A 17,153-nucleotide genomic window follows, 5' to 3' on the forward strand; every position below is an offset into this window, starting at 1 on the left:
ACTAAAACGGTTTGAGGCCGAGGGAGTAGATTGGTTAAATAGTCCTCCCTAAATTCTACTTTGTTGTGAGTTTGTGTTGTAAGAAAACTTAGGTTTGCAAAGTGTGATTGTGGACATGTGCAGACAGTAGCATGTGGCTGAATTTGAAGAACAACAGGTGTGTAGGTGTGTGTGTGGGGGGGGAGGGGGGTGCTCCTTTGAGGACAAAGGAAAGATGTGTGTGTGTAAGCTACCTGAGGACCAAAATGGAGGAGGTGTGTGTAAGTGCCCTGAGGGGGAAAATGGAGGTGAGGAGCAAAATGGAGGTGTGTGTGTGCTCCTTTGAAGGGCAAAAGGGGAGACAGAGCGGATTACAGGGGATTATTGGTGAAACAATAATAGTAATAAAATAAGAGAAGAGAAGATGAACTAAAATAAATAAATAAATAAAATAAACAGTAGATTAGTGATATGGTAATGATAAATAAATAACAAAAATTAACTGAGATTTAAAGGTGATCAAGTATGGATGGAGAATTTAATCTAGAACTAGATGAGAGCAGTTGGAGAGAAAAGAAAAGAGAGGTTGGAGAAGTGAGTTAAGAGGTTAATGTGTGGGTTTAAAACAATGGGGTAAAAAAAAGGGGGGGGGGTAAAAATGAAAAAGAAAAAGTAACGAAAACAAAACAAAAAAAGAGTGTGGAAGTGTGAGAAGGGAATTGTCTCCAACTGGGGGGAGCGGGTGATGCTGCAGGTCACCAGCTCTCCGCAGTGGACACAAAAGAAAAACAGAATAGGAGTGTGGTTGATGAAAATAAGTAATAATAATATGAAGAGAGTTTTGTTTTTCTCAGTCAAGAACAACTAAAATCTTACTTTCGGGGTTTTTAAGACAGGAGAGAGACACGACTGGAATTAATTGGACATTACGACACAAGGGGAAGTGAAATTAGAAACACTGAAAACAGACACGGACCTTCAAAATAAAGCAGGAAACACACCAACTGAACTCTAACACAGATGCAAACTTAACACTGACTGGGGTGACAGAACATAGGAACTTGAAACGTGGAACAGGAGGGCAAAGAGGACACAAACACTAGTGATAATCACAACCAACCCAAAATAAACAAAACCACAGAATGTTAATAAACTTAAACATAAAAACGGAGTCCACAGACTCCGGACCAGGACAGTGAATGATCAAGTTGTCTCAGTGTGTCACTTGCAGGTGGGGAAATGGACCTGGATCAATTCACCACGAGCAGCAGTTGGAAGAAAATTGTAGGTTAACATCATTAGAAACACCCAGCCTGCGTTTTGGCTGAATTGTTTTGCAGCTTCCCTTCCTCATCTTGAAAAATCAAGCTCCATACTACCATAAAAGGAGATGGGGGTCAGGGGGTCAGCACCCTTGGCCACTGTACTAGTGTATTTCCATTATGGGGGTGTTTACTGTAGGGGGGAGGAGACCAGAGGTTATAACTGTAACTGTTGTGTGGAGTTCTTTAGATCAGCATTTAGCATAGGACTGCATAAGAATGCAGTGTGCTGATCTCCAGATGCATCTGTAAGAATAATGGGTAATAAAAGGATTGTGTAAAACATGGAAACATCTCAGCGTGATCTCTACCAGGACCAAAAGAATCGCAGAGACCGGCGTTGTCTCAACACCCTGCTGTAAAGAACTAGACAGTTATGAGTGATGTGACACTTTCTACATAATCACAGATGTTCTCTTCTGTGAGAACATCTTCAATAAATGCTTTCACCAGCTTCAGTAAATGCTTTGATGAAATGATAATGATAAATGATAAGTAACGCAATAGTAATTGATTGATTGATTGATTGAATCTTTATTTTGAACATGTTGAAAAAGTATAAAAAAAAAATAGAATTAAAAGAGACAAATGAACAAAGCAAACAAAAGGAAAACGAGCAACCACAACTCCAAATAACGTCCATGTTCAAAAAGGAGCAGGAAGAAGCATAAGCTTATTTAATCCCACCCCTTTTCCACTATCTAGTATCAATAGACTACAGAAATACCTCCTTGTAATTACATTATATGTTATGTGTAATTTTTTTTTTTTTTTTTAATATATACACATATATGTTTCTATCTATCCATACCTATGCATATACACACATACGCACATATACACATTTTCAATAACCCCATTAACACCTGAAGGATACACAACCTACAATTTTATATATATTTAAAAATATGCCATATGCAATATCAATATCAGCTTCTTTGTACACATTGTCCCAGTCCTGATTTAATAGATCGTTCTTAAATGCAGTCATAGTTTCTTCTGTCCTTACACGTCTGTATCTCAGTTGTTCTTCATGCTGATTTTTCTTATAATTAGTGTCATAAACTGCAAAAACTGGTAGGTGATCACTGATGTCATTAATTAATATTCCGCTCACAATGTTGTTTTCCATATTGTTAGTGAAAATATTGTCAAGTAAGGTGGCACAATGTGGTGTAATTCTGCTAGGCCTGGTTATTTTAGGATGTAAACTCAAACTGTACATAGTGTTTAGGAATTCGTCGCTCATTTTATGCTTTTTTGGATTCAACAGGTCAATATTAAAATCACCACAGATAAACATAACTTTTTGATTTGTTTTAGAGAATATTTCCTCTATGAAGTCATTAAATACTTGAATACTAGAGCCAGGTGTTCTATATATACAGCTAATTATTACATTTTTTTCTTTTTCCTTATAAATTTCAATTGTTATACATTCTAGTAAATTATCAATTACAGTTGTCATACTTTCTACCACCTTGTAGTTTAGGTTTTTATCCACATACACAGCTACTCCCCCTCCACTCTTGTTCCTTCTATTTACAAAATTCACTTCATATCCCTCCAGTCCAAAGTCCATTCCTTTCTCCGCATTGATCCATGTTTCAGAAATGGCAATAATTCCAAATGGATTTGTCAACTCATTTAGATATTCCTTTATATTGTTGAAGTTGGCATACAGACTTCTGCTATTAAAATGGATTATTGATAATTTATTTTCCGTGTTGATGGTGTGCTTAAACTGTTCATCAGTGAAGTAGCAGCAGTTACAGCTGATGTTGTAGAAGAAATTATTTTCCGGGTCTATATCCTTTTCTAAGTCTAGAACATTATGGTCTGTGTATCGAAATGTTCTCAGTTCCAGATTATCATAAAGAGAATTCCAATGAGTCATGTTGATATTGTTGCCGGATGCAGATGAAGTTCTTTTGGACTGTGCCATGTGTTGTGTTGTGTGTCACGTCACATGTGTATTCATACCTCCAGAGTAAGTTGACCTCAGTATTTGTCCAGCTCTTCCATATTTCTGATGACCAACACTTTGGCTTGTTCCGGTGTTCCATTGAGTTTAATGAATACTTTGCAGTTGGTGGTCAATGTATTTTGAATTTTTCCCTGTTTCTTCAAGTAACGTGCTTTCCTGGCAATGTCCGCATTTCTTTTTATCAGATGTTCGTTCATGAAGACATCGGATCCTTTCAGTTTCCTTCCTTGTTTTAACAGTGCTGTTTTCTGTTTTCTGTTTGCAAATCTCACAATGATGGCTGGTTTGTTACTGTCATTTTTTCGGGGTAGAGGGTGGCAAGCCTCAATGTTGTTATAATCCACTTCCACACCTTTGGACCGTAGAAAGGTAACCACTTGATGCTCCGTGGAGTTGACATCTTCCTCTCCTGGCCCTCCTACATTGTAATGATAATGGTTATGAATAGTAACAGTAAAATAATTTTCTAATCTCCACAGTAAGCCAATCACATGACCACTTCAAGATGACAAAGCGACAAGGTGATATATACCAGTTTTTAAATAGTGTTGATAGGCCACGTAAAACCAGAGTCATGATAAACAATATATACGTGTGGTTTTTTTCTGAATACTTTTACTGTCTAAGGACAGCGCTAGCAAGCACTCCCTGCTTATGAGCAAAAAATTAAAAAACAAACAAAACCCCAAAACAGCCCTTTTGTGTTGGTGGAAAAATGTACAATGTCCACCTATGACAAATGATATGGCAACATGACATTTGGTTGTTTAGGAAGAGGGGGAAATTTTAGGAGTGAGAGAGAGAAAGAAAGCAGAAAAAAGAGAGAGTGTGAGTTTTGAGATGTGAGAGATTTGTTACGTTTAGCGTGTTTGGAGTGTGTAGTTAATGTGTTGTCTTTTGTATAGTTTTGTATTGTGTGTGAGAACAATGAGGCGACTGCTGTCTCCAGGTAGAGATCAGGAGTGATACACCTGCTGCTGTCAGACCTGCAGGTATCAGGCTGTGATGTTCTCTTTATAGTGAACAGAAATTTTTGGAGTGGCACAAATAATTTGTGTGGCATCTTATTTAATGCAGGACACCTGATTGTTATGCAAATAGCTTGAAATGGTTATAAAAACAAGGTAAAAGATAAAATGGGTGCAAATAACTTTGTTTTTTGCAAACTTTGTGTATAAGATTTTAAAACTGTTTATATTTGCATTTAAAGTTATGAAATGTGATTCATTAAACATGTTTGTGGTTGTTACAGTAAAAAATATAACTTTTTCTACTCTGATTTTATGTTTTTGTCTGATTTTAGATCTATTGTGTTACTACAGTATGTCAAAATGAAAACATAACTGTAAACTCAGACATGTTAGTTTGTGCTGAAAGGATGATACCAAACAAGGCAGAGTAAATAGTTTTTAAAGGTAAAATGTGGAGGGAAAATCAAAAGTAGTTAAAAATGGCCAATTATATCCTGGACCAAAGAGGGTTAAACGTTTTTTAAAGTAACGCAATACTTATTTTTCCCAGTAATTAATTAATTTTAGAATCTTGCAATTCAGTTACTAACTCAGTTACTTTTTTGAAGAAGTAACTAGTAACTATAAGTAATTACTTTTTCAAAGTAACTTCCCCAACACTGGCCAGAGCACATTTTGAATAACACCATGGGCATTTCAGATTTCACACAGGTGGTTCCTTGTTACACTCTAGAAATGGAATGAAGGTAAAGACATGAGTTTTTGTTATATACTGCTCAAATAAAGTATAGGAACAATTTGAAAACACATCAGGTCTCAAAGGAAAAAAACATGCTGCATATTTATACTGATGTGGGCTGGGCAAGGTGTTAAGAACGAGAGGATGCCACATCATTTGATGAAAAAATAATTATCAACCTACAGAGAGCTGAATTCATAGATATGCAGAAAATTAAAGTGAAAAAAACAAACAATGCAGCACGCCAGTGAACTCACGAAGTTTCACTGCAGCGACTCAAAATGGAACTCAGTAGTTTGTATGGCCCCCACATGCTTTTATGCAAGAACAACATCATGCTCGTAATGATACAACGGCTGGTGTCCTCTGGGTTCTGCTTTCACAAGTGGACTAGGTCACCAGATCTCTGAGCTCCTGGATAGTTTGAGGCGCAACCTGGTGGTAACAGATCAACTGAAACATAATGTCCCAAAGGTGTTCTTCTGCAAGTTTCAGCCTTTGGGAAGCAATATATCTAGTTGTGTGAAAAACTGAATCTCGATTGCATAAATGTTTTTTTTCTTTTGGTTGCCCTTTAGGGGTGACTACAGTAGATCAGCTGACTCCATCATACCCCTGTCAGAAACATCTTCTTCTATCACACCAACCCTCTGCATGTCGCCTCTCACTACATCCATGAATCTTCTCTATGGTCTTCCTGTTTTCCTCCTGCCTGTCAATTCGATCTTTAACATCTGTTGTACAATATATCCGCTATCCTCCACCTCTGTTGACTGCTGTTTGACTGAGGAAGAATAAAGTAGTCGTGGTAAGCCAATCACATGACCAATTCAAGATGACAAAGCAACAAGGTGACATATACCAGTTTTTAAATTGAGTCATGATAAAATATATATACATGGTGTTTTTTTCTGAATACTTTCGTCACGTTTACTAAGGACAGCGGTAGCAAGCACTCCCTGCTTATGACCAAAAAATTAAAAAACAAAACAAAAACACCCCTTTTGTGTTGGTGGAAAAATGTTTGTTGTTAAACTCCAGAAATAGAATCAAGGTTTTATTAACCCTCTGTGTGCTGTACCTCCAAATTACATGACTGATTTAAGCTGACATAGCAAAAAGAAAAATTCAGACTTGTGAGGTTGTGCTGAAAAGAATAACACAAAGCAAGGTGAGGAAAAAATAAATAAATAAAGCAATTTGAAGGTGTAATACAAATGTAAAATCAAAAGGAGTCCAAAATGGCCATTTATGTTTTGGACCTTAGAGGGTGAACAAATCATGAAAAATTAGGTTTACATTTTTGTTCATGCCAGTGCAGATTCCTGACATTTTGTGTAAATTTAAGCATGTAACAATTAGATTTTTGCTAACAAAAAAAGTGTGAAACTTAAGTTAGGCTCGTGTTTATAAATGAACCACCCATGTTGTGTAGCTTTCTGGATTGGATACTTATTGGGCTACATACTTATTTATTATACAGGCTACAGTACATAAAATCAAAATTCGCATGTTTTATGTAACTAAAATGTTTAATTATGTGGGCTACAGAAAATAATTAGGTTATAGACAATATTTATATGAAAAACGTGTATACTTACTGCATTTGAATCATTTTAACCGTATGTAACCACTTGCACATGTGTTTAAAAAATGGCTTTACTTTTGCCACCCCCACTTGATTTCCTTCTTTAGAGCCATCCCTGGGTGGTCATGTGATGGTCTGGGGCTGCTCTGCTGCTCCAGGACGACTTACTGTTATTGATGGAACCATGAATTCTGCTCTCTGTCAGTAAATCCTGAAGGAGAATGTCCCCCATTAGTTTGTGCCTCAAAACTCAAGCACATCCAAAACACACCAGTAAATCCACCTCTGAATGCTTATAAAATAACAACAGGAAAGTTTTGTTATGTCCCAGTCAAAGTCCAGACTTTAATCAGATTGAGATGCTGTGGTACAACCTTAAACAAGCTCTTCATAGTCGGAAACCCTCCAGTGTGACTGAATTAAAATAACACTGCAATGGTGAGTTGATTGTGTTGATTCTTGCTGCCACTCTGCTCATTATTTAAATACCAAAAATGAAAATCTTTGGTAATTATTATATACCAAGTGCTTCTGCAAGAACAATCAGAGTTAAATGAGAGACATTTACTAGTTCAGTTTCTTATACACCTTTTCATTATTTCAACCCTCTAGTACAGAATTAATGACCTTTCTCCTGCTGTTCCAAGTCACACGTAGCTGACTGATATTGCAATCAATCAGATTAAAATGAACAAAAGAAAAAAATGGAAGAAAAAAAATGTTAAACTGTATTTCATGGGTTAAAAATGAGTGAAAACATTTAGGAAAGTTTCTAAAATTGAGCCACATGGAGTGTGCTTTTTTATCTCTGACATTCAACATGAATCCATCAGAAGTACACGTAGCATCACAGTTCCTCCTCCTCAGGACAGCAGCAGGTTAACAACAGTTACAAAGTGACGACCTACACCGGGAAACTGATTTGAATAGTTAGATTTTAAAATCATGATTTCACATTTCATTTCCAAATCCAATACAAACTTCCCTGAAATAGCCGGGAATCATGATGTGACCTCTTCCATATATTAACTTTGCACGTTAACAGTTACCCAACATAATATTACACAGTACATCAAATCATTTCATTAAGCAGATGCAACAAGACAGATTTGTAAAGGCTTCTGTGACTTTTGAAACTTTTCTCTTGTGACTATCAGACAGTTTGATTTTCCTGGCGAGATGCTTTTTGTGTGCTGAATATCTGAGTCCACTCTTCAAGCTCTGCCTTCACGGCGCTGGCATCAGGTCGGTCTTCTGGTTTCTCAGACAGCAATGAGTTAATAATTTGCTTCTGTTTAAAAACAAGAAAAAACACGGTGTATGTGTAATGTCTTGTGCAGTGAAACATCTGATAAATAATAAATATATTTAAAAAATGCATATGTTATGTCCAGACAACTCAGCAATCAAAGAGGACCTTTTATAAGTGAAAAAACCACTTAATGTAAGTTTTATCACTACTCTGCTGATGACCATCCTGTCAAAATGTAAGCATAGTATGAATATGGTAATTTACCTCTTTGGTAAAAGTCACTGAAAACTCTTCAGGGAACCTCTGCCTTCTGACGCCAGGCCAAATCTGGTGTTAATGAAGTGATTAAAGAAGAAAGAGGACGTTAGTTTATACAATAATTGTTCCAATTACACTTGTTTGAAGAATGAAAACATTTAAAACACACAAAAAAGCTGTGCCAGAAGAAACAACCTACAGGTACCTAGTTATTGGTATATAATAACTCCATGCATATGCACAATTGTTAACATGACTGCAGTGAATCTCACCTTTGCTCTTTCATAGCCAGTAGAAAGTTTCCAAAGGAGTTCAAAGAATATCAGCCCCAAAGCAAACATGTCCACTTTTCTGTCGTACTTCCTCTCAGTCTTCTGTGATAGACAAACAGACAAAGGACAAATGTATCTGATGTCATATTTTTCTCAATCACTGTGCTAAATGTTACAGTTATGCTTGAATTAAAAAAATCTTTTCATCTTTCAGTTTAATTGCTTAAATTTGAGGGTCAAATAAAATTCTGCGGGAAGAAAAGCTGATGATTTTACAGCTTTCACCACTAAAGAGAGGTGAGACTGAGCTTTAAGTGTGAAAGGCTCACATGTAGTACTTAGGCCAATTATAAAATCCTATTTGTTAACCAATGAAACACAAGAAGTAAACATTATTGTCAGTATAGACCATCTCACTTGTTCAGGAGCCATGTAAGATGGAGTTCCTTTGCACACTGTTCTCTCTTCATCATCATCATCACTGGTGACCAGACCAAAGTCCCCAATCTTCACTTCTCCTTCCACTCCAAACATGATGTTTGCAGGCTTTGCATTCAAAAGAAGAACATGAGGTATGTTTGAGCAAAATTATCAAAGAGGTATATTTATGTTTATTTATTTGATCATTTCTAGGGACCAAAAAATTAGCAAAGATGTTGCACAATCTATTGTTTGATAGTTTCATGAATGCCCTTACAGCAGATTTAAAAATAGTCAACAAAAGTCTGTTATGTGTCTCAGGGCGCCTAAAGACCCTTGTCATAGTAAACCAGAGGACACATTAAGGGGTCACACACTTGAAGTACCTTCTAATTTCAGCAGAACAATTTTATTTTGTCTTGAAATTCGCTGCATTGTCTCACCTTAAGGTCTCTGTGGATGTGGTTCTTGGAGTGAATATACTCGACTCCACAAACTATTTCTTGAGCAATTCTCAGACTTTCTTCTCTTCGCTTGGAGTCTTGTTCACTCTCTTTATTCTTCTCATCAATCCAGTCTCTCAGTGTGTTTTTGGCACATAACTCCATCTGAATATACAGGAACTTTGTCTCGGGGTTATCTGCAGTGCTAAAAATGTAAAAAAAAGAAAAGAAAAGGAAAAAGTGATGTAAATATTTAACTTTAACCTTTTAACAAAAAGTTAATATATAAAAGTAGGTCCACAGGACTCACTGTGAAGAGGCGTAACTGTCATAACTGTCTCTAAGGTCCCACTCGTATCCAGTATCCTGCATCCAGAACGTGTAATATCTAACAATGTTACGGTGGAAGAGGTCTGATAATGTTCTCACCTCTCGAAGAGATTTTCTGAAACACAATAAGAAAAGTGTCAGTACAGAAAGTGCACAAGTACTGTACATATAACACTGAATGCTGGAATCCTACTGTGGCATACTTAACTCTTTATAGCAGCCGACCTTCACAGCATATTCTATCTTCAACTGTTTATGTCTTACTTTGTAAACAGAACCAAAGGCCCCCTTACCAAGATGCTCCAAGGGTTCAAATTCTAAAGTAAACCTGTGGACAGCAACAACACATTTATGCAACAATGTAACGTAATGATCAAATACAGAAAGCTCTTATAAACTTCAGAAATCAAAATCCTAGATGGCAGCATGTCTGTGTGTGTGCTGACTGATTTCGATGTTTCTGAAAACTACCAGTGATTTTGGCAGGTTTTTCTACACGGCACGGTTACTTGACACTTACCCTTGACTAATAATTAAAAATCCTGCATTGAACTGATAATTAGACTGTGGTCATTAGATTGCTGCTGAAGCTAAAAAGTTCTCCAAGTTGACCTCAAGCTATGTCAAGCTGTAGCTCCATAAGAAACAACTGTTTCCAATTCGGATGTTTCCTTCTAAAGGAAGGATAAATCCTCCTTTCTCATACAAAAAAGGTAGACTTGCATAAATGACCACAGGGGTCTGTGCAACAGTGACTTTTTGGCCATGATGCCTCCTCACCTTCTGGAATTGGACTGGCAAAATGCCTGACGGGCCCAAAACCCAACACGAAAGAATACATAAATGATATTGCTCCTTTCCGACCTGCGTTTGCTACTTTTGTGGATCTGTAGTTAACGCCATCACAAAGGCTGAGACTCCTTTTCAGTGCTCTTAAATTGTAATACCGTATGAAATGGATCATGTACAGCTAATGGGACTCAGACCATTGAGTCATTCAGCAGTAGACTTTTACACCCACAGTGTAGGAATGAGTGCTACCGCAGGTCATTCTTACCAGCAGCTGTCAGACTCTATAACACAGTTTAACATCCTTTGGATTATCTTACTCATCATCTTGTTTGTTCACTGCACATTTTATACATATCTCCGTACAATTTTTTCTATATATATTTCTGTACATTATATACGATCTTCAGTTGATTATGTATATAGGACCACTTTGTGTCTTCCTTTTATATTTTATATTTCCCCCTGCTATAAAAGCTGTGTAACACCCAAATTTATCATCCGTGGGATAATAAAGGTCTATTCTATTACCTATCCCCATACTATTCTCCTCTGTGGACTTGACCCGTATGATTTGTGTCATGGTCCTTCAGGAGAATTTTACTTTTCTTTCACACAGATGCCATGATTTTATCATAGATTTAAATAATAAAAAATAATGTCCTAGAAAATCTTTTAAGCAGAGGTGCTCAACTGCTCTGTTACTTGTTATTTCTGGGAATGTTAAACCAAATACTGGCCCCAATTTTAGTGAAAGGTTTAACACTCCTCTGGATTTTAAATCTAGATAAGGCCTCACTTGAATGTACATAGCTTATGTTCCAAATAAGTTTGCTTCATGTGTGGACACATTCTACTGATGCTAATGTTAATGTTTAACCTGAAACCTTGTTAAACCAATGCATTACCAATAGTGTTATCAATAGAGATTGCGATATTTGTCAAACACAAATTCTATGTAAATTTTGCCTCTCTCTGAGTAAGCAATTTCAGGTTTTGATAGTTTAAAAAAATCTACATTAGTTGTTGATTAGTATAAAACACCCTCAGCTGTCAACGGTGTGCTAACCTCTTTAATGAAGTGCTAATCTAAATTCAGTCTTCAGGAAATATTTCTCATGAGGGACTTCAACTGGAACTGACTGCAACTCTCTAAATCTCTTTAAAATTGTTGAAAGTGTCCAGAAAAATCTTTAAAATCTTTCATCAATTGAATTATTTTAATCCAAGTTATATTATGATCATAGCATTATAAAAGCTTTTCAGTGAATGATTTAGTGCAAAGATGGGGTTAGAAAAACTCTGTCTTTTCCTTTTCTTTTTCATGAGACAGTTTTACTGTGGAAAAGAAGTGCTTTGTCCTTAGTCCTCATCACAAATAGAAATATATGCCTTAAACTGTGATCCAGTGCACATCAACCTTTCAACTACTCACTACTACAAGTCATTCTGAGAGCAAAGCACTTTTAGCCAGCCAGCTTTAGGTTGCTCTGTATCATCCGTGTGGTACGCTGGAGCCACTATCAGGGACAAACAGAGACTGCAGCGTGTTGTGCGCTCTGCTGAGAAGGTGATTGGCTGCAGACTCCCATCTCTGCAGGACCTGTACACCTCCAGGACACTGCAGCGTGCAGCTCGGATCTCAGCTGACCCTTCTCACCCTGGACACAGTCTGTTTGACCTGCTGCCCTCAGGCAGGAGGCTCCGGTCCATTTGCACCAGAACCTCTCGCCATAAGAACAGTTTCTTCCCCTCTGCTGTTGGACACATGAACAATAACCGTATGACTGTTCGCACCACAAACACATGACACTGCACTGTCATGTGCTTTTAATTCTTTTAATTCTTATTTTTATTTTCATGTCTATTTAAGCATTTATGACAGTATGTTTGCACTGAAGCACCGCTGTCATGGTCCTGGGCCATGTTGGCCCAGTATTCTTAGTTTTCATGTATTTTTGTATTTTGTTCCTTGTGTGTTTTCCCCTTGTGACTTTTATTCCGTGTGCCCCTCTATGTATCTGTGAGCCCTCGTCTCCCCTCCTTGTGTTTTATTCTATGTTTTCCCCAGCCCGTTATGTCTGCGTTCTCCCCGTGCTCTCTCTCCTCCTGTTTGAACCTCTGTACTTCCTGTTTTACTTTGCCCGTCTCCCGTTAGTGTTGCGTTCACTCCTGCCGTGTCTTGTTATGATTATCAGTGTCACCTGTGTTCCCCGTGTGCTCCCACTTCCCTCGTTAATCCTCTGTGTATTTATGTCTGCGTCTCCCTCATGCTGTGTGTGATTCCCCCTGTGTTTCCTGGTGAGCTTTATGTTAGTTTTTCCCAGTTTAGTTTTGTATCTCCTATTATCTTTTTGTCAGCAATAAAGCTGCTTTTTGAGTTCATCCCCTGAGTCTGTGAGTTTTGCGATTGGGTCCTCATCCTGCCTGCCACACAGCCGAGCCATGACAACCGCAGCAATTTCCTAATGTTGTAAACCTGCTCAACATTTGGCAATAAAACCCTTCTGATTACTGATTCTGATTCCTGATCAGTCTTTGTGATGGTAATCTATTCCTTATATTTACCTTTCAGCTAGGTTTAAGAGTTCTTAAAATAAATAGTCAGTCATAGGAATGATTTATTAGTTTGTTTGTTTTTTATCACTATGTAAAGTGTATTTAATTATAAGTTTGCTGTGAGTTGCAAATGAACCCCAGTCAATGAATTGCAAATTAAAATGGACAAAAGGCAGGGAGAGGTACTGATAACCTCGCAAGAGTTTTTCTAAGCAGATGTTCACAACAAATATGTTGGAGCCCAACTGATACTCTCATTGGCCAATTTGTTTTTTGAAAAACTGCAGGTACTGATAACATCTGTGATTAGGCTAAGATTTACAGGTATCAGCTGAGCTCTGTTTTTCTTCTTCTATTTGTTCTTTTGATGAGGTACTAATTATATACATAATATTGATTCTTACTGAGAGCAACGCCACTAGCTATTTGCTGGTATGTTTTTTCCCTTTTCTTCAAATGTATCTTTCTTTGTAGATTCATAAAGTTTTGTATGAATAAAACACGTTACAAACTGGTTTGAATGAGTGGTTATCTCGAATGGCCTTTGTTATGGATTCAAGTTAAGATTAGACTTTCATTTTCTTCTTTTCCTTTGTTTTGGTGGTTTTAAAACAAAAGCATTGAAAAAAAAATCAACTGGATTTTTTTAAACGGCACTGACTTGAATTTAATTAATTTCCCTGCATGATCTGTTAACTTGAAAAACAAAATAAAAGCCAAAGCAGATCATTGTCTAATGGAGATTTAAAATAATATCAATAACCCCTTTAAAATTTGAAGGACTGGTCTAGACCTCACCCACATATAGACAAAGACTAAAATCACATTTCTGGCAAGGCTGACATGTTTGGTTCCTTTAACGAGCATCTGATGTCCACAAAACCCTCAAAGTTTTAGGTTCTAGGAAATCAAGAGGTCCAGATAATTTGAAACTTTTCTTTTTTGGTACATAACAGGCAACATTGTGAAGCTATTTTTAGTGATCTAAATGAGGTATTTGACACCATTTATTATGAAATTTTAAAGTAAAGACTTGTCAGTGCAGTGTTGTTAGAAAAAACTGAATGGTTTCAAAGTTATTTATCTTGCAACTATCAGTGTGTAAGGATAGAATAAATCACTTGCTACCTCCCTTAATGTAACAAAAGAACTGATGGAAGGTTAAAGTGCTACTGTTATTAATTTTATATATAAACAATCTGGGTTATAATATCACTACAGCAAGAACTGTACAGACTGAGTAAGTATCTGAAAGTCCTATTAATCTTTTGAGGCAAGAAATAGACTTGTTGTTTTCACCTTTATGTTTGTACTTGATTATGGGGATTTGATTTACAGTATATAGAATGCTCAGAATGCTTGATTCTGTCTATCATGGAGCAGCGAGGGAGATTTAAGACCATAGTCTAAACCAGCTTGTGGGGATAGGTTAATTGGATAATCCAAATTGTCACTAGGTGTGAATGTGCGAATGAATGTGAGTGCGAATGGTTGTCTGTCCCTGTGTGTTGGCCCTGCGACAGACTGGCGACCTGTCCAGGGTGTACCCTGCCTCTTGCCCTATTACAGCTGGGATAGGCTCCAGCGCCCCCCGCGACCCTGAAAAGGATATGCGGAAGCCGATGGATGGATGGATTTAAACCTTTCTCTCAGGACATAATACAACAAAAACATGAGTTAAATCAGAATAGCAGTTTCTTAGTACTATTTCTTTTTCCTTATTTAAAATACCGTGATACAGTTGGCATCTCATTCTGGCCATTTCCCACGTTCTTGTCTTTGGCATCCTCCTTAAAGAATAAAAAGCATACATCGATTAAAAGGATAAAATTTGCTCTGATCAGCTGTATACTCTTTAAGAACTAGGGCATACAACCACATCTAGTAATATCAGTAAGTTTATCCCTCCAAGCTGGTCCTTTTAATTACTTGTAAAGAACAGATTGTCTGTTGGAACCTTTAATCAACTATATCTGATGAGACAAAGTAAAGATAAAAATATAAGCACCTTGCTTGACTGCTCCTGAAGAACAAACCAGGCCTGTCGCGCCGCACTTTGTTTGGCTTCTTTGATACTCTTCCCCTTCCCCACAGGATATTGCTTGTTGTTAATCCGTAATTTGTAGAAAAATCTGAGATGCAAAGAAGTTGAACAGTACATTAACAGTTTGCTGAACATCAGTCATGAGCATCCAGTGTCTGCAGTGTGTATTCAGAGTCCAGTACGTCAGGCATACTCACTGACGTTTATCAGGTGTGCCACATATTTTCTCATCAACAAATGTATAGGAGCAGTTTTCTCGCTGACAGTAGTCATTGATAAGTCCTATGTAATTTGTCTCCACTAAGCTGGGGTCTTTAGAGTTCACGGTCAGGTTTTTTGTTGTAGTACTGTAAACAACAAGCAGTAAGAAACTTTACTATGATGCAGATGCCACGATTAAACAATACATCACCATTGTTAATTACTCACCACAGATCAAAAACATTCTCACTCAAGTCCTCACTTTGTTGACCTGATCCATCGCTGTGATTCTCATCTGCAGTCTTGAAAAATATAAAAAGTACAATTTTAATGTGGTTATATTAAAATGTTTATGTTTTAGGATTATGATCAAGCTAGAATGGCATGGACTGAACTATAACTTACATCTGTAGTTTTGTTGCCATTTATTATGTCGTATACGAGCTTGGCTGCTTCCTCCTTAGCTTCTCTTGCCGTTTTCCCAGAGACTGCTGGGTACTCCTTATCACCAACCATGAAGCTACACCACCTAATGCCATAAAATAACATTTATTTAATCTATTTTACATGAGCACAGAATAGCTATAATTGAGAAACAGTCAGGAGGCTTACGGGATAGCATTATTTGGTCCAGGCCTTGTTGTCTCCATAGGCTTTATAGTCAACCTGTTTCTCTGGCCATATTCATTGAGCCAGCATATGAAGTTGATATCTGTCTCAGCTGGTGTAGAAGCTTCTGCTGCATTTTCTGTCTGTTAAGGTTAAAAAACAAAAACAAACACCATGGGCACATGCACCACTTATTTTTCTCCAACATGCTAAAGTTAAATAAACTTACCAAGTCCTGACATTTACCATCCAGCAGGCACCTCAGAGCATTTTCAGCTGCTTTAAGCTTTGCATCTTTTTTGGTCTTCCCCACACCTTTGGGGTAGTCTTTACCATCTATGATCGCCTTCTGGCTAAATCTGTAGAGGAAATGACCTGTTAGGGTTAGGTTGCAAGAAATAACTTGAATTTTCTCCTTCCACTTTTAACCTCTGGGAGGCAATATTTCTTTATGATGAAACTTGAGATGTAAATTGCGTGTATATGCAATATATATATAGTAAGACATCCTATATATACAGCAACAGACAAGCAGGTGCAGTTTTAAAACGGGTTTCCAGTGCTTTGCTGGGCTCTTTATAATAACATGACTATTCAACTAGTTAGAAATAAAGATTTGGCAAAGCATAGCGCCATTATAGAGCCTTTGGGCCTAACAGCTATTATTTCCTGTAATTGAAAGACAGATTGAAATTAATTTAAAATATAACTGCAAGGTAATAAAGGCTTACGACTACACCAGTCTGTATTTGATGTCACCATCATTACTTGTGCATTTTTCCGATAAGATACATAAGTCCTCTTCTTAAACTGTACTGATTAGCTTTGACTTACCGTGCTATCAAACACTCATCTCACCCAATACTTCTATTATCGTCGATATATTATAATGCTCAAAGCTCTCAGGTACTACAAATGTACTCACACTTTATTATGGTCTGGGCCGTCAGAGCCAAGGTACTCATACTTCAGCTTCAAGCGATTTCTCTGCGCATACTCGTTTAGTTCAGCTACGTAGTTTTTAGTTGCCATCATTAATGACTCGGCAAATGTAACAAAATCCCGGTGAGAGCACACAAAGCTCACAGTGCTGCTCCCGTCCCCACTTCCATCTTCCTTCTCCGACTGCGGTCAAGTATGTCCATTGTTTGTTTCGATTCAGCTGACTTTAGGCATCAGTAAGTTTCGGTTTCTTCGTCCTCCCCTACGTGGTAACAGAGCAGTCGAAACCAACTCCAACTTGTCGCACATTAGCGACGTTCTGTGTACGGAAATGCGCAGCACATTCAGCTGTCCTGCGGTGTGCAGAAAAAGCCTCTGCATTTTTTTAAAGGACCCTCTCCAAGCTCGTTTCTTTCTTCAATAAGTCTTCGTGGGCCGTGTTGGTAAT

General features: G+C 37.5%; 1 protein-coding gene across 1 annotated transcript; it reads right to left on the reverse strand.

Annotated features, from left to right (window-relative positions):
- Positions 1–6,901: 6,901 nt before the first annotated feature.
- Positions 6,902–16,997, reverse strand: LOC113034716 (interferon-induced, double-stranded RNA-activated protein kinase). Its single transcript, XM_026189623.2, has 15 exons — positions 16,689–16,997; positions 15,993–16,122; positions 15,767–15,906; positions 15,560–15,683; positions 15,383–15,456; positions 15,151–15,300; positions 14,918–15,041; positions 14,641–14,699; positions 9,770–9,889; positions 9,542–9,676; positions 9,232–9,436; positions 8,786–8,914; positions 8,369–8,470; positions 8,103–8,165; positions 6,902–7,877 (listed from the first exon to the last, which is right to left on the reverse strand). Exons 1-15 carry the CDS (start codon positions 16,796–16,798, stop codon positions 7,740–7,742), a joined length of 1,803 nt encoding a protein of 600 aa, XP_026045408.2. The 5' UTR covers positions 16,799–16,997; the 3' UTR covers positions 6,902–7,739.
- Between the last annotated feature and the right edge of the window lie 156 nt (positions 16,998–17,153).

Source organism: Astatotilapia calliptera, chromosome 13, assembly GCF_964374335.1.
Source record: "Astatotilapia calliptera chromosome 13, fAstCal68.1, whole genome shotgun sequence".
NCBI lineage: Eukaryota > Metazoa > Chordata > Actinopteri > Cichliformes > Cichlidae > Astatotilapia > Astatotilapia calliptera.